This window comes from Malus domestica, chromosome 13 (genome assembly GCF_042453785.1).
Source record: "Malus domestica chromosome 13, GDT2T_hap1".
Lineage (NCBI taxonomy): Eukaryota > Viridiplantae > Streptophyta > Magnoliopsida > Rosales > Rosaceae > Malus > Malus domestica.
This window is the reverse complement of record NC_091673.1, coordinates 24,499,101-24,522,423: the sequence shown is the minus strand read 5'-3', so window position 1 is coordinate 24,522,423 and position 23,323 is coordinate 24,499,101. Positions and strand designations below refer to the sequence as shown.

General features: G+C 39.8%; 1 protein-coding gene across 1 annotated transcript; it reads left to right on the top strand.

Moving 5' to 3' along the window:
* Positions 1 to 20,878: 20,878 nt before the first annotated feature.
* LOC139190887 (uncharacterized) lies at positions 20,879 to 22,635 on the top strand. The gene is made up of 3 exons (XM_070811380.1): positions 20,879 to 21,029; positions 22,115 to 22,407; positions 22,504 to 22,635. The coding sequence occupies exons 1-3, from the start codon at positions 20,879 to 20,881 to the stop codon at positions 22,633 to 22,635; spliced, it is 576 nt and encodes a 191-aa protein (XP_070667481.1).
* The last annotated feature ends 688 nt before the right edge of the window (positions 22,636 to 23,323 follow it).

The following is a 23,323-nucleotide window of genomic DNA, read 5'->3' as shown; positions in this document are numbered from 1 at the left end:
GACCAAGTTAGCTATGAAAGGTGCCTTTGTGGGACCTTAGGTGTAGGCTTTGAGGCTCGCAATCAAAACTAACCAAGTACTCGAACATATAGTGGTTGGTTCATTGTTGAAGAAGTATTACAACTGTTATACTTTAATCACCCGAGCCCGAAGAGTAGAATGAACCCAGATAGGTGCCTTTGTAGGGCCTTAAGTATAGGCCTTAAGGCTTCCCATCAGAATTAATTCTATACTTAAACGTTCTGTGGCAATCATAATATAACAGAAGAAAAACTAAGAAATAGGCTGATTACTTGCGCCCCAAGTAACTTCGTACTTCTTGTTATCAATGATTATCCTGGATGGGTTAAGTCCACATAAAGTTCTTTTTTATGCCTTGAGACCAAGGACTTTTGATTGATAAATCTTGTATGCTCGAAAGGTTAGAACTTAGATCTGGTCAAACTATGAGGGCGGATTCCAACTTTATCTTTTGCATGGTTGGGCACCATTAAACCGACCAGATCCAAGAACTAAGAAGCCTTTTAATCATAAACTTGCTAGAAATAACTTGGATACAGATGGAACTATACATCATATTACTAGATTTATGAATGAAAAGATAGAACAAAGAGGGTCGGGCAAGGTTTCACCTTGTCGGGCAAGGCTGATCATCTTGCAACTTCTTCTCTTTGTGATTTACAAAGGGTTTGAGTGCTAGAATGGGAGATTGGGAGATGAGTTTACAGGAGGGAATCGATACTACAGCAAGATTCAGACAAGGTAGCAGAGCTTTTACAAAGGCTTTTAGTGAAAATTGATATTGAAAAAGATGAAGGCTTGGTGCTGACTACAGCTTCGTATGCAAATCTGGCTTGAGCAGAGTTTATGTATTTATTTGTTTGATTGAGTGTCCCTATCTCTAATTTCTCTTTCCTTTTTTATAAATGATTTGGCTTGGCTGCCTGCAGCATCGGTCTTGCCCGAATGCGGCTGAAGGGTAGTGACTTATCAGCTCTTTACTTGTACTGCCATTGTAAAGTACTTTTGGGATGATTAGCTGGCTATTCTACACCAATTGAATTCTAGATAGGTGAGCAAGTGGCTCAAGTGATCTACACTTAGTCGGGAAAAGGGTTTCTTCCGCCTTCTGGGCTTCAGCTGAGCTTTGGGCTTCCTTCTTTCTAGACCTTCTTCTGGGCTAACTTCCTTTTGAGCCCAAAGTTCCAGTTTTAACCCAAACAGTGCCCCCTTCAATTACTATTCAGGCTGGAATTCCAGGCACCAATATTAATTGAATAGCCGCATGCGCATGTTCACCTGTTCTCGGAACTTGTGTCTTCTGGACGTGATTAATGCAATCTCGCGTTTCTTGCTCTTCCCATGACCTTTGAGCTATCCTCTGATGTTCCTATAAATTCCGGCTTAAATCTTCATTTTTGAACAAATAACTTAAGCCAAAAGCTTCTTATGCCGAGCCAACATATCATCTTCAACCTTCCCCTTTATCTCCCTCGGACGTTTCTGCCTTCTAAGTTTTCTTCTAAAACTAGGGAAATAGGTTCCTCAGAACTCACGTGGAGTTTCCTAAAACGTGAGAAAAAGGATTTTCGTCAAATAACTACTATCTCCAACACCTTTGGTCAAACACCCCGCTATCCCTAACACTTTTGGTCAGGCAATTTCCTCGTTCTGAGCTTGTTTGAACTTTACAAGTTTGGTCAAGGGATCACCATCCTGGTAGTTGCCCCGATAAGTCGAACCTCACCATCACACCTGGTGAAGGTTCACATTAAGGGTCCTCTACCAGGCTTATCTTGGCCGCATAACCTGATCACCTGATCGAGTTTTGTTCATGAAGACACCAGAAAACTGGTCGAGACACCACTGTAACTAGAAGGAATCGAGCATAGCACATTGGAGCTGAATTTGATGTAAATTTCACCAATTTGTCGAAATGAATAAAACATCATTTTAACAACTGTTATCTTTCTGTTTTCTTGAATGGTTGATGAACAAACACTGCACCCCGGTACCCCGAAGCCTGCTTTATCTTACATCTTCTTCAATATAACAATCCCTAACATCCCATAATGTAAGACAATACTTTTTTAAGAATTTGACATTTATGGGATGTTTCTGCCAATTTCCTTCGATGTCCGCCAAGTAGTATCCTCCCTTGTCTAATACTTGACTAACAATGAAATGACCTTCCCATGTAGGGCTCCATTTCCCAAAGCCCCTAAGTTGAGCTTCTAAAGAGATGACTGCTTTCCATACTAAACCTCCTTCCTTGAAACACTTTAGTTTTACCTTTTTGTTATAAGCTCGGGCAACAACTCTTTTCCCTTCCTAAATCTGGTTCAAGGCCTCAATTCGGGCTACATTTAAGTCTTCAATCCCTTGACACATGGCTTATATGTACTCTTCACTGTGTAACCCAAATTGATTTTGAATTTTGACAAAACTTACATTGATTTCCATGGGAAGAATCGCATCTTGCCCGAAAGTCAAAGCATAAGGAGTTGTCTTCATTCCTGCCCTCTTAGAGGTTCGGTATGCCCACAAAGTATTCCCTAGCTTTTCATGCCACCTTTCTGGACTATTTGTCACCATTCTTTTGATAATGTTTATCAAAATCTTATTGCTGGCCTCTGCCTGGCCATTTGACTGAGGGTAGTAAGGAATGGACTGGACCATCCTTATTTTGTATTTGTTTGCAAATTCTTCAACTTCTTTTGAAATAAAAGATGGCCCACGATCCGTGACTATAGTTTCGGGCACCCCAAACCTGTGCAGAATCTTAGTCTCAATAAATTTCTTGACTGCAGCTGAGGTTATGGTCTTTACGGCCGAGGCTTTTACCCATTTGGTGAAGTAATCCATCGCCATAATTATGAAAGTATGCCTCTTGCTAGAAGCTGGATAAATATGCCCGATAAAGTCCATTGCCCACCCTTTGAAGGGCCAATGCTTGACCACTAGATTTAAAGGTACTGAAGGCACATGTTGGAGGGGTCCATGCCTTTGACATTCTTCACAGCCTCGGGCATAGGACTTGCAATCTTTTTCTATGTCGGGCCAGAAATACCCATACCTCCTAAGCAACCACCTCATCTTCGTTCCAGCTTGATGTGCCCCACATATTCCTTCATGCACTTCGGCCATTACTCTCATAGATTCCTCTTGGCCTAGGCATTTCAATAGCAGCCCATTTGGAGTTTTCCTTAGCAAGTTCTTCGCCCATAAGACATACTTAGTTGTTTGCTGTCTATTCTTCTTGCTTGTGGGTGAAGAATGATCTTTTAAATGATGAATGATAGGCGATCTCCAGTCTTTCATCTCGATTTCTAGAACCATTACATCTAGAATGAATCCCTTTTCTAGGATAGAAGGAAGATTTCTTCTTTGAATATCAACATCTACTCCATATTTCCTTTCCTGGATTGGTACTTTTGAGGCTACTTGTGCCATCTCGTTGGCCGCCAGATTGGATCCCCTAGGGACATGATTAACTGATATATTCGAATCCCAGTAGCTCAACAATTACGTGGCCGCCAAATAATACCCAGCCATGTTGATATGTCTACACTTAAATTCTCCATTTAGCTGGTTTATTACTAACTCTGAATCACCAAACACCTCTACCTCCATTGCCCTCATATCTATCAAGATTTCCAAGCAAATTATTAAGGCTTCATATTTTGCCCGATTGTTGGTGCTCCCTTGGTAATCTAGGAGGAGCGCGTAATAATGGTGAACACCTTGGGGATTTATGATGATAATCCCAACTCCAGAAGCCTTCTGAGTGCAAGAACCATCAAAATACAGCCTCCAAAGAGTAATCTATAGGCCAGTTACTCTTTTTATTGCTTGTTGGACCCACTCTTCTTTGCCCGAAATGCCCTTACCTGGTGGGATCCAAACACTAGTCACCTCCAGGGTCCCCTGGATATTGATAATCTCATCTTGAGACTCTTGATGCTCTATCAAGAAGTCAGCAATTGCTTGGCTCTTGACCGCCCTTTGGGGTACATATTGAAAGCTGAACTTTGATAATGCTAAAATCCATTTCCCAATCCTTCCTGTTAGCAATAGTTTTGACAACATGTACTTTATCACATCTGTTTTGGCAATGATGTGCACGTGACAAGGTAACATGTAATGGCTCAACTTATTAGCAGTGAAATACAGAGCTAGGCACAATCTTTCTACTGAGGAGTATCTTGTTTCTACCTCAGTCAGAATTCTACTGAGGTAGTACACCGCCTGTTCTTTCCCACCTTCATTGTTTTGGGCTAGTAAACTTCTGATTGATTTCTCTGAAGCAGAGATATATAGTTTTCAGGGTTTTCCTCTTTGAGGTGGTACCAATACTGGTGGATAAGTCAAATAAGCTTTGATGCTGTTAAAAGCCTTTTGGTGTGGTGGTCCTTACTCAAAATTTTCTTTATCCTTCAATCTCAGCAGAGGAGTCAGCGACTGGATCTTGCCCGCAAAATTGGCAATGAATCTTCTTAAGAAATTAATTTTGCCTAGCAGCCTCTAAAGTTGCACCTTGTTGGTGGGCGAAGGTGACTCCATTATTGCCTGAGACTTGTTTTTGTCCACTTCTAAACCTCTTTGATGAACCAGGAATCCCAAGAAGTTGCTCGTTTTCACTCCAAACGCGCACTTCTTTGGATTCATTTTTAGTTTATGGATCCTCATCCTTGTCAAAGCTTGTCTGAGGTCTGTCAGATGCTGCTCTTCTGTTTTGGATTTCACCACGATGTCATCGATGTACACCTCCATGTTCTGGGCAATCAAATCATGAAAGATGGCATTCATTGCCCTTTGATAGGTTGCACCAGCATTCTTGAGCCCGAATGGCATGACTAGGTATTCATATGCCCCCACTGAAGGAAATTTTGTGAAAAACATGTTCATTTGAGCAACATCTATAGCATGCAATTAACAAATTAAAGGCGGAATCATGCTTGCATGCACTCAAAACAAAACATTACCCATTAAATTCAAAGCCTAGTAGTTAGGTAAACCAAGACTCAACTCAAAACAAAGTGAGTTGAGAAATTATACCTTTGTTGATTCCTCTTTGCATAAGCAAAGGATAATCACCCAAGAGATAGGGCCTTCATTCCTTGCTTCTTAGCTCCATGGATTTGGATGGAAGAATAGGTTTCTCCAAGTTCTCAAAACTGAGAACCTCTAAGTCTCGACACCAAGGTAAGATTTTAAGAAAAAATGAGTGACTTAAAGGAAGTAAGATTGCTAGCTATGTTCCTCTAGGGTGGCTGGCCTCTTAGAGAGAAAAGAGAGTTTGTGTTCTCATCTTTTCTCCAAAAGAAACCCTAAATGAATTTTGGCTATAAAGTCATATTTATACCTTCCTTCATTGGAGTGGCAAACTTGTAATTAAAGCAAGTTCACTACCCTCCTCTAAATGGCCGGCCTTAAGGGTTTATTGGGCTTTCAAGCCCTTTGTTTATTCAAGTTGTCATACAACTTGAGTTAATGGGCTTGACATTCAAATCCCATTGGGCCTTGCGGCCCAAAACTAACCCTAGGTCTATAACGAACTTATTCGTTTGATTAATTAACATATTAATTAATTATAGCCATAAATAAATAATTAAACCATTTAATTATCCTTACTCATCTCCGTTGTTTCTTCAATCTCTACCTTACACGGTGTACGATCCATTAGGTTCCTTTTAGCGAGGCAATGGGCGATTAGAACTCTTTCAAATCGATTGTGAATTGAAACTTACTTTCAATTCTCCCTTTAGTGATTATACACGTTTAGGGCTTCCACAAACCATGAGTGACACCTAGCAGTATGTCATGGTTACCCAAGCTAATCAGAAGAGGTGGAGAACCTATTTAGTTTAGGATTACAATGCAATACGGTCTTTCTCTAATACAATACTCTTGACCACATTGTTTGGATTGATAGTTTATTCATGTCTACTATCCAATGTGATTCATATACTTATATGATTACCTTGAATGTGATTTGGAATGACTTCCTAAATCTCATTCATACTCTGGCCAGAGATTCTTAATCATATCATAAAGTATTCTCCCTCAAACGGTTTGAAGGTTAGAGATCCATTGTTGCACATTCACTTGCCTCCATGGCTAAGTGGCTTAACCTCAACTATGCCGTGGACACCCGCGAATGGAGTGACTTTGACATAATCAAAGATCAAGGACCTAACCACAAGACAACTATGATGCCTCAAGTTAAAGGACTACTTTGCATTATCTCAGCCATGAGTTCTCATATGACATGAGTATGAGAACTCTTCATTGATCGTGTTCAGTGAACTCATTCCTTATTGAGCACCTACGTACTTGTCTTGGTGTCAGTCACACCAATGACTCGAGACCAGTCACTCTCACTAAGAGAAGACATAGCACATACTGATCTTAACGGACTGTCAATGCCCAATTGGCAATCCTATGATCAGGAACGTTTAGGATATGTATAAGAAAGAGAATGGTCTCATAAATCTAACTTGTTTAAATTACATTCTCCTAAATACATATTCCTTGGACTTATCGTTTAAGCATATAACATTTATATGAGACGGCTTAAAACAATAATCTTTGCCTTTGATATTAAACTAGATTAGTTTAACATGTGAAATGTCCGTAAAGTATCATCATATGATTGGTTTTAGGGCACATTTCCAACACCCACATGCCCGGGACACCTAAAAGCTGTTTTGTGTATATCTTCCTGGGCCATCTTTATCTGGTTATACCCGGCATTTCCATCCATAAAAGATAAGACTTTGTGTTTTGCCACTGCATCTATGGATAGATCAGCCATGGGCATGGGATATTAATCTTTTGGTGTAGCGCCATTAATATTTCTGTAATCAACACAACATCGTACTGCTTTTGTTATGGCTTTTAAAATGGGTACAATGTTGGCCAACCACTCCATATATTTGACAGGTCTAATAAATCCAGCTTTTACTAGTCTTTCAATTTCTTCTTTGACATTTTCTTCTATTTCTTTTGACATCCTTTGTGGCGCTTACTTAATAGGTTTATATCCCTCATTGATGGGCATTCTGTGTTCCACCAAGGTTAAATCTAAACCTGGCATCTCAGTATAATGCCAAGCAAAACAATCTTTAAATTCTTGTAGAAGACAAACAATCTTTGTCCAATCGTTAGTTTTTAACAAGCCACTTATTTGTATAGGTCTTGGATCTCCTTCTCTCCCCAAATCAATGACTTTCAAAGGATCCTGAACTTCTGGTGGTGGCTTGTCAGGCTCTGCGCACAAAAATTCAACTAACTCCGAGCTTTTAGGCAAGTCGTCTGACCCATCCAAGTCATATATGCACTCGGCCATTCATATAGCCGCATTCAATTCTTTTCCGCAAAGCTCTTCTCTACTTTTATCCTAGCTGGTCAGAGTTCCTAGCTGCCATTCCTGCTCTTCTTTTTCTAAGAGCTCCCTTTCTTGCTTTCTTCCTCTCCCATACACCAACAGTCTTTTGATCAAGGACCTGACTGCCATTACTTGATCCTTTCTCTTTGGTTTTATCATTGATGGCGTTGGGATATTGGGACGATGCATGGTCTATCCCATTCCTCTCTAGTGAAGAGCATTCCTTGTTCTAAGAGTTTTTGGGTCGTCACCTTGGTAGGGCGGCCGTTCTTATCTGCTCTTGAACACTACAGAATTCCTACATTGGGATTGTAGAAACTTGCCTCTGCAACATTGGTGGTAGGGAGAAATAGCCGTGATTCGGCCTCCACCATCTCCCAAAAGCCTGGTCTCTCCGTCCCTACCTCATGGTAAACAACAACTTGCTGATGTAGAGTTGAGGGTATGGCGAGACTTGATGGATCCAGTCCCTTCCGAGTAATGCTCCATAGGTGGAAGTGCAATCCACCATAAAGAACGCCAGCATGATTTGTTTGGACCCCAAGTCCACTTCTAAGGGCAATATCCCATGAGTTTTGGTGATAACGCCTAAAATCTCGAAACCGTGAGGTCCGTGGGAATGAGATCTTCTACACCTTTCCCCATCTTCTTCATTTGCTTGGCTGGTAGTACGCTAACAGCCGCTCCACCATCAATCAAAACCCTTTTGAAAGGTACCCCCTCCAAATGAGCTGCAACATATATTAGCTTAAGATGGTTGGCTAGCAACACGTTTGGGCGGCTGAACACCATTTTATCTGTATAGATCCTTAATGGACCATCCTTGGATGTTTCGAATGATTCAGCTTTTCCCAACTCTCCCTCTCCAACTACTTCAACACTGACATGGGCCATCATTGGCTCTGCTATCAAATAGTCACCTTCCATAGTGGCGGGCTGTTCAGGCTCGGCACCAAACATGGCGGATAACACATACGTCATGTTGATATGAAAATTGCTAGGCTCGAAAAGTCTTCTTTCTTGCTCCCGATTTGGCCCATAAACTCATCTAACCAGGCCATCGCATCTTCTGGGAGTAGTGGTTCTGACGCCCCCTCCTGTTGATTTATGCCCGAATCTGGTATCTGCTTTGGCACTTCGTCGAAAAGATCCACCAATGATTAGAAGGGAGTCTCCTTTCGAGCGAAACAATTCCAAAACAAATAGGTTATGTCCTCCATCCAGGAGTTAGCATCATTATCATATCTTCTTGAGCTCTCCTCAAGATCCTGTACTTCCCAGGGTGTAGGCTTTGTGGTACATGGTTTCTTTCGCCTTCTGTTTTGCTATTAGCCCTCTCCACCATTTTTTTACTCATTCAGTGGAACTGACTACTTCCCCCAGATAATGTTTTTTCAAACTTTTGATTCTTGGAGGCTTCAGACGTCGCGGGAGTCTTTAAAGAGTTCATGTAGGCTTTGTGCTGCCTCTGGACCCTTCTAATCATGAAGGCTTCCATTTGTTTGGCGGGTTGCCCATTTTTCCCGACCACGTACCATTTTGCTCAAGACGGGCAGGAGTATCCTTTTTGACAGGATTTGTTATCCTATCATTTCTTTTAACTTCTCTTCCTGTATGGCCATATTGAGGATGCCCTATCTCCCTCTCTTTTGACTTCTCTTCCTGTATGGCCATATTGAGGATGCCCTATCTCCCTCTCTTTTTGACAGGATTTGTTATCCTATCATTTCTTTTGACTTCTTTTCCACCTCCTCAGAAGCTTCATGATTTCGAAACACTTCTGATAAAGCTTTAGGTTGGGAATCCCCTCCCAACCGCTGAAAAACACTTCGGGAAGTATCTCTTCCTGCTGTCCGCCTAGCTTTCTCGCGGGCTTTTTTTCTTTCCTCTTTTTCTTTCCTCTTGATCAGCTCATGATCAATGAGGACTCCCGCTGGTGGTATTTCGAGCTCACACTCACATTGGCATCTACTGCACAAAACCATCCCTTTTATTATAGCTGCTTTTGGATGTTCAGGTAATTTGATCACCCCTTTTGTGGATTTGTCAGCCGGCCTTTCTTCTTCTGTCTCCCTTGCAACCTTTCCTTTCCCCTTCTCGGCCCATGCTAAATTAATCATATTTACTAGGGCCTCTAAAAAGGGATCAGCATGTTTGTCCACCATTGCTTCGACTTGCCCCTGATCTTTCTGTAAGAATATTAATAGGCTAGGTGGGTTTTTTACCAAGGTCGTTTCTTCATCTGGCTGGCTGGCCTCAAGCTTTTTCCTTTCTTCTTTCCCATCATCTTTTTCCCCAAGTAGAGGTAAAGATATGGGAATAGTTGGTCCCATAACTAGGTCTGTTTTCCTTATGAAGCATGCGGAGGCGTATTCCAATCTTTGCAACATTTGCAACAAGGTAGTTTGCAAGTCTTCATTAATTATGTTTTCTGGAACAGCCGGCCTTTTTAAATCTGCAATTATTTCTGACATATTTCTTTGACAAGTAAGATTTGATCAAAGGGTCCCACTGGGCGTGCCAAAACTATGTTCGTCTGGAGGAATTTCCGATAGGGACGTTTCCTGGCCGACGAGCACACAGCTCCCCAAGAGGTTGGCGCCGGTTGATATTGTCTGTCGGGCTTCTGCTTATTGGCGGGCTGTAAGAGAAGGACAAAGTTAATTTTGAAAGGTGCCTTTATGGGGCCTTAGGTGTAAGCCTTGAGGCTTATAATCAAAATTAACTTTAGGTGTTCAGGCGTGCCACTGCCATCTTTAGCATGACAGATGTAAAACAGATGTTTAGTTTAATTGTATATGCCCGAGAGACCAAGTTAGCTATGAAAGGTGCCTTTGTGGGGCCTTAGGTGTAGGCCTTAAGGCTCGCAATCAAAACTAACCAAGTACTCAAACATATAATGGTTGGTTCATTGTTGCAGAAGTATTACAACTGTTATACTTTAATCACTCGAGCCCGAAGAGCAAAACGAACCCAGATAGGTGCCTTTGTATGGCCTTAAGTATAGGCCTTGAGGCTTCCCATCATAATTAATTCTATACTCAAACTTCTGTGGCAATCATAATATAACAGAAGTAAAACTAAGAAATAGGCTGATTACTTGCGCTCCAAGTAACTTCGAACTTCTTGTTATCAAGGATTGTCGTGGATGGGTTAAGTCCACATAAAGTTCTTTTTTATTCCTTGAGACCAAGGACTTTTGATTGATAAATCTTGTATGCCCGAAAGTTTAGAACTTAGATCTGGTCAAACTATGAGTACAGATTTCAACTTTATCTTTTGCATGGTTGGGCACCATTAAACCGACCAGATCCAAGAACCAAGAAGCCTTTTAATCATAAATTTGCTAGAAATAACTTGGATACAGATGGAAGTATACATCATGTTACTAGATTTATGAATCAAAAGACAGAACAAAGAGGGTCAGGCAAGGTTTCACCTTGTCGGGCAAGGCTGATCGTCTTGTAACTTCCTTTCTTTGTGATTTACAAAGGGTTTGAGTGCTAGAATGGGAGATTGGGAGATGAGTTTACAGGAGGGAGTCGATACTACAGCAAGATTCAGACAAGGTAGCAGAGCTTTTACAAAGGCTTTTGGTGAAAGTTGATCCTGAAAAGGATAAAGACTTGGTGCTAACTATAGCTTCGTATGCAAATCTGGCTTGAGCAGAGTTTGTGTATTTGTTTGTTTGATTGAGTGTCCCTATCTCTGATTTATCTTTCCCTTTTTATAGATGATTTGGCTTGGCTGCCTGCAGCATCGATCTTGCCCAAATGTGGCTGAAAGGTAGCGACTCATCAACTTTTTACTTGTACTACCATTGTAAAGTACTTTTGGGCTGATTAGTCTACACCACTTAACTTCTAGGTAGGTGAGCAAGTGGCTCAAGTGATTTGCACTTAGTCGAGAAAATGGCTTCTTCCGCCTTCTAGGCTTCGGTTGAGCCTTGGGCTTCCTTCCTTCTAGATCTTCTTATGGGCTAACTTCCTTTTAAGCCCAAAGTTCCAGTTTTAACCCAAACAGTAGCCCCTGAAAGTGGATGTCATAAATCAATGTGGTCATTCCGTCACAATTCCATAAAAAAATTATGTTATGTGCTGATGTGGCACATAACCGAATCCCACAAGTTTAATTAAATATTGTCATTTAAGTTAAAAACATTTAAATAATAAAAAAACAAGTTTTATTTTTATTTTTTAATTTAAAACTCAAAAATCAAAAAGGAAAAAAAATGACTACCACTCCAGTCCCCAACCTCCAGATCGAAACCATCGGCGTCGGCAACGTGGTCTTCATCGACACCCACATACCACCAAGTTCCTCATCTCCCCATGAATAACATCCACGCCGCCCTCGTCCACTTCAAGCTTGAGTCCTCCATCAAGTCTGCTCCCTCATTGCCCTCAACGCCTTGCAAATTTCCTATTTGTCTTCCCGTTGGACTATGGCCTATTCTGCAAAAACCCTGGAGTCTTCGACACCGGCAATGACCTCCGTTGCTTCAACCTCTTCCACGCCTAGATTGTCGACGTTGACATCAACATGGTCGTGTTGGAAACGGATTGGTCGTCCAAAGGAGACTCGATTGAAGTAGGCTCGGGTGGGACGGAAGGGAAGAAGACGATGAATAGTCATCTTCTTCTTTTTTTAATTATAAAAATTAAAAATAGTTTTTTATATTTAAATACTTTTAATCATAATATTTTATTAAATTTGTGGGACCCAGTTATGTGCCACATCAGCACATAACTGAACTTTTGATGGAATTGTGACGGAATGACCAAATTGATTTGCGATCCATTTTCAGGGACTACATTGATCGATTTTCAATTTCAGGGGCCATCTTGATGGAGTGGGTTAATTTCAAGGACCATTTATGATAAAAACCCGATATAATTTAAGTTAGAATGCATGTAAGGTTTTGCAGAAGGGTTGTAAATTTTGAGACATGACACTCCTGCATTTCTACTCTTAGTCAATTATATTTTTCTTGTCATTGAAGCCCTGTGAAGGGGTCTTACCTAGATCACATTAAATAATCAGGTCATACTAAACTTATGTATTATATGTAACTACAAGTTTTTGAGAGGTAAGACACCAAAATATATTATTTCACCGCTAGTTTGTAGGTTTGATAAGCAAGACAACAATGAGTACTTAGAAAGAAATTACCCCTTAATTGTTTCAGTGATTAAATCAATTGAGATTTGGAATTCAAATGCAAAATCACAATTCCAATTCGATCAAACAATAGTTATACAATATCCACCTGTATATATACATAAATACATTATATATATATAGACAGACAGACAGACAAACATTCATACAAAGCTCTAAACACCTGTAAATGTTATATGTATGCAAAGATTCAACAGGAAAATAAATACCGATGAATCAAACCAACAACTAAATTATTAAATCATTTCGTAAGTTTTTTTTTTTTTTAATTTTTTAGGTTTTGGAAAAAATAAATGTTAAAATAAAGAGGTTACCTATTCGTTTGCATAGTATAATTGTTGGGCAGCACAAAATTTCCAAAGCCAAATAATTTCACGTCAATGCAAACTCATTGCACCTGTAATATGTCAACACATTAATCAAATTCAATATTATAGATTAATGATATTCATTATAAGCAATGCAAAAGTATTTTTGTATATCAGCAGTACGAAAAAAAAAATTAGTTATTTGTAAAAATTGAAAGAATATATGATATGTATATCAATTGGAATACGACAAAGATTCAACTGGAAAATAAAGTTCTAAACACATGTAATAATATATGAATGTAGATAACCAAATACGACCGGCAAGCAAAGCAAAAATAGAAAGAACATATGACAAATAACCAGTAAGCAAAGCAAAAGACTCACAGAGAGTAAACTTGTAGGAAACAAATACTGGACTGAGAATAAACCTATAAATAAAAAACCTGCAAAACAAATACTGGACAGATACTCTTATATAGTAAAACTGTAAATAAAGTTCTAAATATATGTAACTTTGTATGAATATAAATAACGACATACTGGACCAGTAAGCAAAGCAAAAGAATTTGGGTGTCGGAGGATACTAATCCAACAAACACGATATAATGGTAACATCCCCTATTCGGTATCTATCAATTAATACTGGTCCTTTACAGTAATGATCCAACAGTTATAATTCATAACTTATGAATCAGTGTAGTTCATGAAACCAAACATTCTGCAAGAATCTATCCACTCCGACTACATTCTACAATTGAAAAGCAAAATTGACATATCCTTGTTCTAATTATTGGTAAGCAAACTTGACAGATACGTAAATAATTAAACAACCCATTCAATCCTCAACAAAAACTCACAGGAAGTAAAACTGCATCTACTTGCAGCCAAAGCAACGAAAACCTAAAACTCAATACTGATTGAAAAACAAAAAAGCACCAACATGCAGCAAAAACGAAAAAAATTCTAATTTCAAATAAATGTAAGAATACGCAAATTTATCAATCTACAAACGTGCATTTCTTGGATATTTTCAACCTCAAGAACTTATGTGGTACAAAGGTGAAATTGTGCAAGAGTTCGTCGATTTTCGTCAACTTTTTATTAAACCGAGCTTATGACTACATTGAAATGACAAAGAAATGGCATATTATATCAAACCTTTCACGCAGTCATGAGATAGATGTGTTTGAATGTCACTGAACCTAATGGTAGATTTCATAAATTTGCACAGAGAAATTGTTCAGCCATTCTAGAATAAAATACCTGCTCTTCATGGATAAGTTTGATCTTCCATATATGGGCAATATATATTGGTGTATCAAACTTCACCAAATGAGAGGAGAACAAAAAGAAAACAAGGAAAAAAGAAACCTATATCTTACATAAAGCCAAAATGATATTATCAACATACTGAATTTCGAAACGCACAGTAACCTTATCAAATTTTCAAAACCCAAATTCTATAGCGAAATCTATAGTCTTTGCACGTAGACAAGTTGGTGAGCGCTAGTGGTGGATTTTTTTGCCAAATTGTTGTGCCGACTGTGCCATATTGATTTCGTGCCAAATTTTTTGTGCTAACCGGTAATGGTACAGTATTGTACAATACTGAAATTTCGTGGTACGATATTGGTAATGGATACCATTCCCACGGTATTACTGTACTATACCGAAAATATAATATAATATATAATTATATTAACACATTGATAGGATTTTTACCACCTACAAAAGTAGGGATAAAAACACTTAAAAATACTTGCAAGTGTATAAGGTTGTCATAGTATAGTAGCTCAATCAAGGTCGCTTTCCACAAGAATTGAATGAATAATTTATGTAAATACCAAATTTTAATTAATTATTTGAAAACAAAGATTGAAAAAGGTTGATTTTGAATTTTAAAATAATAAAAACGAATTTTAAAATAAAACAATTAAAGAAATTAACTAGAGAACAATTTAAAGAAAATCAATTTGTAAAAGCCTAGGGTTCCGCCATCCCCTTAACAATCCTATGCAATTTTACCAACTACTTATGAATTTCTACATACATGCTTTGAAGGTTTGGTTTTCCTAATGCATATTTTCCTTGTGATGTTCAAGCGAAATCGTATATCTAACATGCAACTCGTCTGTGATGTTCAAATCATATATAAACATGCAAGACTCATTAAGCTTTGTGAAAACCCTTTGAAAAACCATCAAACCTTAAGAGTGTGATGTTCGCCTTAAGTGAACTTACAATTACTAATCACAAGAAGCCCTCCTCAATTTTAGGGTGATGTTCCAACAGAAATTGCATTAAATTACTTGTCCAAAAACCCTAATGGTCGCGATTCACTAAGACAATTAGATAGTTTAATCGCGGTGATTAATAATTCAAAGCAAACATGCATCCATTCGTAAGCAAATTAATAAAATTACATATTCATACTAAGGTTCATGGCTTCGCCCTAGCAAAAGAACTAGTTACGAATAATCTTAAAACAAAATATTATTAAGAACATGGAAAGATAACACCTTGAAAATAAACTTCCAAAACTCTATAAAGTAGTGTGCGTGTTCTCTCCCCCCAAAACCCTAATGGATAAAAAGCCTTATTTATACTACTCCAAATTAAAACCCTCATAGAAAAGGTTTTCTAAAAACTAGGCAATAAAATAATAAAAAGATAACTAGGAATTACATTCCTATTCAGAATAGGAAATCTGCCCAGCACAGAAATAGCCACGTTTCTGGACCTTCAAGGCTCCAAAATAGCCTTAAAATGACTCAAATTAAAGATTAGGACATCCTCTTCAAGTTCCAAGTGGAGCCCAACTCCAAAATCCATCATCTTCCAGCCCAAAAATTGCAAATAAGTTCTGCAGCCCAATCTGCCAGCACTGTGCACTGGGCATAAATTAATTCACAAATGCTTCGGGATAAATTTATGAAATTTTGATGCAACCTTCTTGACAGACTCATGAACCTGGTCCAATTGGAATCACTCAAAAATTCAACTGTTTGATTACTTTATGCTCAAAACAAGTTCACATGTCCTACATTAAAAACACATAGTAAAGCATCAAAATCTCACCAAAATAATAATCAAAATATACCAAGAATAGGGAATAATATATAGTATAAAATCAACTCATCACAAATATTTATAATATTCCATTGCTTGCTTGATTTGTATAATGAGTATAGGAGATTAAAAAAAAGCTTGCTTGAGTTGTATAATGAGTATAAGAGGGGTTCTTCTACTACCATTGGAGCTCCATTGGAAGATGTGGAACTAAATGAGGAGTTCATAATTCAAGCTTGTGGGGGTCATGAGAACATAATTGAAATGATGAAGGAGCTGATACAAGAAAGGAGGGAGCAATGCCTTTTGGAGATATCCAATGAAGTTGATAAGTACTTCGCTGCTCCTTATATTAGCATTGTTGTTGGTGGCTTTGGTCTCTTGAGTTTATGGAAATCAAACACAAAAAAGTTCCCAATTCTTTCACAAATAACCAAGGATATCTTCACAATCCTCACTTCTACCGTTGCTAGTGAAAATGCATTTAGCCTAGGGAGGAGGGTTGTGAACCCTTTTAGGGCATCCTTAACTCTTAAAATGGTAAAGGCACTACTGTGTACTAGTGGTTGGCTTAGGGCGGATGAAGTAAACTTCTACAAGGAACCAACGGAAGATATGCTTCAATTTTACAAGGAAATGGAAGAAGTGGAAACAAGTAAAATATGCTTAATTTTTTTAGTAAACTTATTATTAAATGGTTTTCAACTTTAATTCTTCTTGCTACTAATATGTTTTCTTTGTTTGTAATGTAGGCTTGACACAAGCTCAATCTTCTACAAGTTCAATGCCTCCTCCAAAAGCTTCAATATCTCAAATTTGAAGAATTGATCAATGGATTTCTTTTTGAAGTTTAGTTCCAATTTTCATTTGGTTTGAAACTTTAACTTCTATTTGCTTTGGTTCGTAACTTCTATTTGGATTGTAAGCTTAATTTTCATCATGAATCTTGATGCATCATTTGAATTATTGTGTGTGTGAATTGTGAATGATGAATAATAGATGAATTTAGGCTACAGTGCATGAGATAAAGGTACAAAAAGAAGTTTTGCCCTTTAATTACCATTGTCATATCATGTCAGCCGAACTATTTGGCAATACCGAACTTATATTGAAAGTTTGGTATGGTAATGGTAATAGATTTTGCCAAACCAAAAGTTTGGTACAGTAATTGGTACGGTAACCGTGCCGAACCCACCCCTGGTGAGCACATGTAGAGACATACTTCAAATACTTCACATTATTTATATACTAAAACTCAAACCAACGTGCACTATTCACAAATAGTGCGCGGACTAAAAGGCCCTCCGTTTGGTTCCAACAGGCATTTTTTCTCTTTGTTACACAGTTAAATGACATAATTGCCCTCCTAAGCCATGCATCTATCATCGTCGTGTATCCTGCTTCAATTTTGTTGGTTCTTCTTTAGGGTTTCTTTGGTTGTCTTGCCGTTGTTGCCTGCTCTTGCCTTTACTTTTCTTTGTGCCTCAAATCCTCCTCTTTCGCTACTTCTAATTTTCCCATCTTTCTTTGCCAAGTGAATTAGCCAGTGTGTTTTTTGTCGTTCAAAAGGATTGGATTCCTACAAATTTCATTTTTGTCTTGCGTTTTTTGGCTTTTGTGGAAAGAAAAAAAAAGAGTTAAAATCAATAGGTTTTTCTTTGAATCATCAAAGAGGGAGTCTTCTGGATCTATTCTACCTTTCGCTTTCAGTCTTCGTCTTTCAGTCTTCCTGATGTTTCTGTTGTTTTTCACTCCATTTGGTCAAGCAGCTTGCCCATATTTTTAGTTCTCTGTTTTTCCAGCCTTTTGGTCTCTCTTGCTATCTTCTCTCTTCGTCTTGCTCGCGTCTGTCGTCACTGTGTTCTCTTCGTGCTTCTATTGCTCCTCACTTCTTCAGTCGCTTGGTCTCTCTTGCTATCTTCTTTCTTTGTCTCGCTTAGTCTCAAACTGCATAGCTTTTCGGTGAGTTATTCCAATCTCGCATAAATGTATGGATTATGTTTTGTTGAATTTTACATGTAAGAAACTTTTAATTTTTCTGGGTTCTATTTTAAATCAGATTATGTTATGGGTTGTTATCAACCATTGAATGGGTTTTGGAGTTTTTGTTTGATCAGAGAGATAGAGTGTTTTTTTTTTATGAAACTTTTAATCGGTGTTAGAATATGTCCATTGGGCCTAACACTTCTCTCTCAGCCTATGCTTCTTATGTAAATGTTTGCCCTACCTTGTATCAGGCCCAAGCCCTCAATCTCTTGGAACAACACAACATTGCTAGCATTTACCATTGAGCTAGGGTTTCCCCTTTTGACTGGATATAAATATGTAGCTATCTAACCCATGATGAGAACGATGAATGAATGAAAATACCTTTCTTCCCTTATTCTCAACCTTTCTCCCTTTCCTTTTAAAATTTCCCTGCACTGTTTTCAATTATTGCTATTTTCAGCTCTTGAACCGATTGGGTGTACCAATTGGTATCAGTGCCCATCGACCCAATGGGCAAAAACACCTATTCACCAAGTTCTGATCCCGACATCGTCGCAGCAACAGTGGACGTCCTCCATGAACACCTACGTACCCAGGTTGATGATGTTTGCGATTCCATCTCGGCCTTGGAAAACCAACAAACCTCCTTCCAAAAGTCGCTCGACCACCTGAACGACTTCAACCAGGCCTTCCAAAACACCATGACATCCCTGTTTGCAGCCTTCCAATCCTTGATGCTAGATGAGCTTTGCCTCCTCAAATCAGCCATTCCTCCTACCCTTACCACCATCGTCCCTTCCACAAGTACCCCCATCCATCCCTGTTACGCTACTCCAAATCCCCAACCATTGTTCAGCTCTCTTTTGCTCCACCCACAACTTCTTACTCGAGTTTAGGTCTTTCTAACCCCCCCATCACCCTCCACCTTAGGCACACCCTCATTTTTAGGCCCACCACCCTCCCTAGCCCCACTACCCACTTACAGTCACTCAACCCGGCCCACCTCATCCCCTACTACTATTACCAGTCGGCCCATCCATTCTCACACCCACCATGCCTCATCCTCCCTTTTATCACCCCAACCCTACACCCCAGCTTCTTCTCTTTCCCACTCCTTCTAGATCACCCATTCTACCACCCTTATTTCTACTACCCACACCCTTCTAACACCACATACCTACCAACCACATCCCCCTAACTTCAAAACCATCCAAATGGAACTCCCTTGCTTCAACAGGGAAAATCCTTACGATTGGTTGGCTATGGCCGAATGGTATCTTGACTATTATGAAGTCCTCCCTTAACAGTAGGTCCTTGTGGCAGCATGTAATTTTGAGGCGAATATTTCTATTTAGATAAGGGGATTTTAACGATATGGCTGTGATGATTGGGGCCTTCTTGTGGACTTATTACTCCAATGTTTTGGGGGAGGAGATCGAGCCAATATCGAATCCCAACTTACCCATATCCAATAAATAGGCACGGTAGATGAGTATATAGCCCAGTTCACCAAACTTTCATGCCAGGTAATTGACTGGACCGAGGACCAACTAAAGTATGTGTTTTTGGGAGGTTTAAAGGAGGACATTCGTCATAATGTGCTAGCATTAGAACCAGACTCACTACACCAATCTCAAAAATTAGCAAAAATTTTTTAGACAAAAAACCAAGCTAAACGTTCCTCTCATCCCCTATTTCCTCGCCAATGCATCCCTTCCAGCTTCCCTAGACCTTCCAACTCCACCACCACACCAATCCTTCCTTCCCCCAAGCTCTCATAGCCCCTCTCGGCCCATTCAAACGGTTAACCGCCAATGAGGTTCAAGAAAGATTCGTAAAAGCGAGTGTTTCCATTGCTCTGAACCCTATGCTCTAGGTCATAAATGCAAGGCCCCAATGATTGTACTACTGGATGTTTCGAACCCAGATGAGGACTCCACAGAATTCCATGATTGTCAATCAGAGGAAAAGCTTCCTCCCGACCCGACTTGTCACATGTTGGAGCTTTTTGCCATTCCCGGCTATAGCATGGGTCAGCCAATGCGTCTTCAATGATTCATCAATTCCAAGCCTATTAGAATCCTTATTGATTTAGGAGCTACTTGTAACTTGTTCCACATCAACGTTGCACGTCAACTGGATTTACCCTTAGAATCAATTCCCCCAGTTCACTTCACCACAACTACTCACAAACAGGTCTCATCTACTTTGCGTGGTCACAATGTTGATGTGCAAATGCAGGGTTACACTCTTTCTGGTTCTTTTATTCTTTTGGATATAATAGGCTATGATCTCATTTTGGGTTCTCAATGGTAAGAGTTTCTTGGGTTCATTGGTTGGCACTTCAGGAACAAAATAATGTTATTCAATATCCAGGGTCACACCCATACCCTACAAGGCCTAGTAATTGTTCAACCTACTATCTAAACTTCTCACGTGATCCAGCCCACACCTCCTACCACCCATCCCTTTGTCTCCATCACCCCATCCACCAACCTAACCTTTTCCCTCCTACCTAATACCCACCCAACCATTACTGCCTTGTTAACCAAATATCCACACCTTTTCAACATCCCGACATGACTTCCACCTCAATGCCTCATGGACCATACCATACCCCTGTTACCAACACTACTCTTATTAATGTACGCCCATATAGATACCCCCACTCCCGAAAGCTAAGACTGTTTTTCAAACTTTGTCCACCAACAGCCTATGGGTTAAGCTTAGCAAATGCTTTTTTGGACAAACTACAATTGATTACTTGGGACATTCTATCTCGGGACATGGCGTGGCAGTAGACAATTCCAAGATCCATGCAATAACCGAATGGCCTCGACCAACGTCCTTCAAGAGTCTACAGGGCTTCTTAGTCTTAACAAGCTATTACCGAAAATTCGTTTGTAATTACGGCCTGATAGCAAAGCCTTTGACAAACATGTTAAAACAAGGGAACTTCTTATGGACTGTTGACACCCTCACAGCATTCTCCAATCTCAAGCACGCATTGGCCACAACACCGGTTCTTGCCCTCCCCAATTTCTCAAAGCAGTTTGTAGTGGAAACAAATGCCTTGGGAACTGGTATAGGTACGGTTTTATGCCAGAATGGTCACCCAATTGCCTTCATCAGCAAAGCATTATTTGGCCAAAATCTGGATTTCCCCACTTATGACAAAGAAATGCTAGCCATCGTATTCGCAGTGCAAAATTGAAGGCCATATCTACTTGGACAACAATTCCGTATAGTAACTGATCACAAAACCGTCACATACTTTCTGGAGTAGCGTATTACTACTCCTCAACAGCAGCGTTGGCTTGTCAAACTTTTTGGGCACAACTATACAGTCGAGTATCAGCCCGGGACTCAAAATGTTGCTCCAGATGCACTTTCCCGCCGACAAGAGCTATTACCTTTAATGGGTTTGTCGACACCGATTTTCGATTGCATACTGAAACTGCAAAACTTTTACTTTATTGATCCACAAGTTCAAACAATATGGCCTTCACTACTTCAAGCACCCAGCACAAGCATTCGGGGTTTCATTCTCGTTAATGGTCTCCTTTATTACAAGCAACGGATCTTCGTTCCTCTCTCATCCAGTGGCATCCCAAGATATTGGAAAAATTTCACTTGTCCTTCGAGGGTGGCCATTCCGAGTTCCTCAGAACTTATCATCGTATTTCTCGTAGCTTCCTTTGGCCAAGCATTCAGAAGGATGTCAAGAACCTTGTCGCCACTTGCATCGAATGCCAATAACAAAACAGTGAGAATATCCACCCGCTGGGTTTACTACAGCCCATCCCCATCCCTGAGGGCATTTGGCAGGATATTGCAGTCAATTTCATTGAAGGTTTACCCTCTTCCAATGGTCATACAGTCATTTTGGTTGTGGTGGACCGCCTTACAAAATATGGCCATTTCATCCCGCTCAAACACCCATATACAACTGCCTCTATTGCTACCATTTTCATCAAGGAAATCTTTCATCTCTATGGCATGCCCAAATCAATTATCTCGGATCGCGACCCAACATTCCTTAGTCATTTTTGGCAAGAGTTTTTTAAACTCTAGGGCACTAAACTTTGCCACAGCACTACCTACCACCCTCAATTTGACGGCTTATCCGAGGTACTTAATCGAACCTTGGAACATTTTCTTCGCTGCTTTACAGCTGATAAACCGCACCACTGGGCTACACTTTTTCTCTGGGCAGAATGGTGGTACAACACCATGTTCCACTCAGCCATTCGCATGTTACCTTTCCAAGCAGTGTACGGGGTTCATCCACCTTCAGTCCAATCTTACCTACCAGGCACCACTATCGTGCACTCGATTGATCAGGCATTAAGGGACCGAGACAAACTTCTCCGCCTGCTGCGCGCTAATTTGCAACTGGCCCATAATCGCATGAAACCGGTATATGATAAAAGGCAAACAGAGCGAACACTTGATGTGGGCAATTGGGTATACCTCAGGCTCTAGCCTTATCGTCAACACTCGGTGGTTGCTCGACCATTTAACAAACTTGTGCCAAAATATTATGGTCCATTCCAAGTACAGGAGCGTATTGGCACAGTGGCATATCGCCTGGAGCTGCCACCAGATTCCAAAATCCACCCAGTATTCCATGTTTCATTGCTCAAGAAAAAGAAGGGCGACACAATGTTTACTACTCCCTACCTCTGCCCTTAGTAGACTCTACAGTTGCTTTCCATTGGTAACCATAAGCCATCTTGGATAGAGAACTGTTCAAAAGGAAAAATGTTGCAGTAACTATGTGGTTAATCAAATGGGCAGCACTCCCAACCGAGGACTCTACTTGGGAAGTAGCATATGACATTCTTGCTCATTATCCTGACTTCAAGACCTAAGGACATGTCTCGTTTCAAGGGGGAGTTGTTAGAATACGCCCATTGAGCCTAACACTTCTCTCTCAGCCTATGCTTCTTATGTAAATGTTTGCCCTGCCTTGTATCAGGCCCAAGCCCTCAGTCTCTTGGAACAACACAACATTAATGGTGTTTACCATTGAGCTAGTGTTTCCCCTTTTGATTGGATATAAATATGTAGCTATCTGACCCATGGTGGGAACGATGAATGAATGAAAAGACCTTTCTTCCCTTATTCTCAACCTTTCTCCCTTTCCTTTTAAAATTTCCTTGCACTGTTTTCAATTATTTCTATTTTCAGCTCTTGAACCGATTGGGTGTACCAATCAGTGAGATTTTTAGTTACGCTATATTGTGGGTTCTGGCAAATTTCTAGCGTGTTTATGCATGTGGTTTTTATTATAGAATTGGAAGAAAATGGGATTGAGGGTGAGGGAAAAAGGGCAGAGAAAGAATGGAAGAGAGATTTGGGATTAGGGATAGGAAACAGA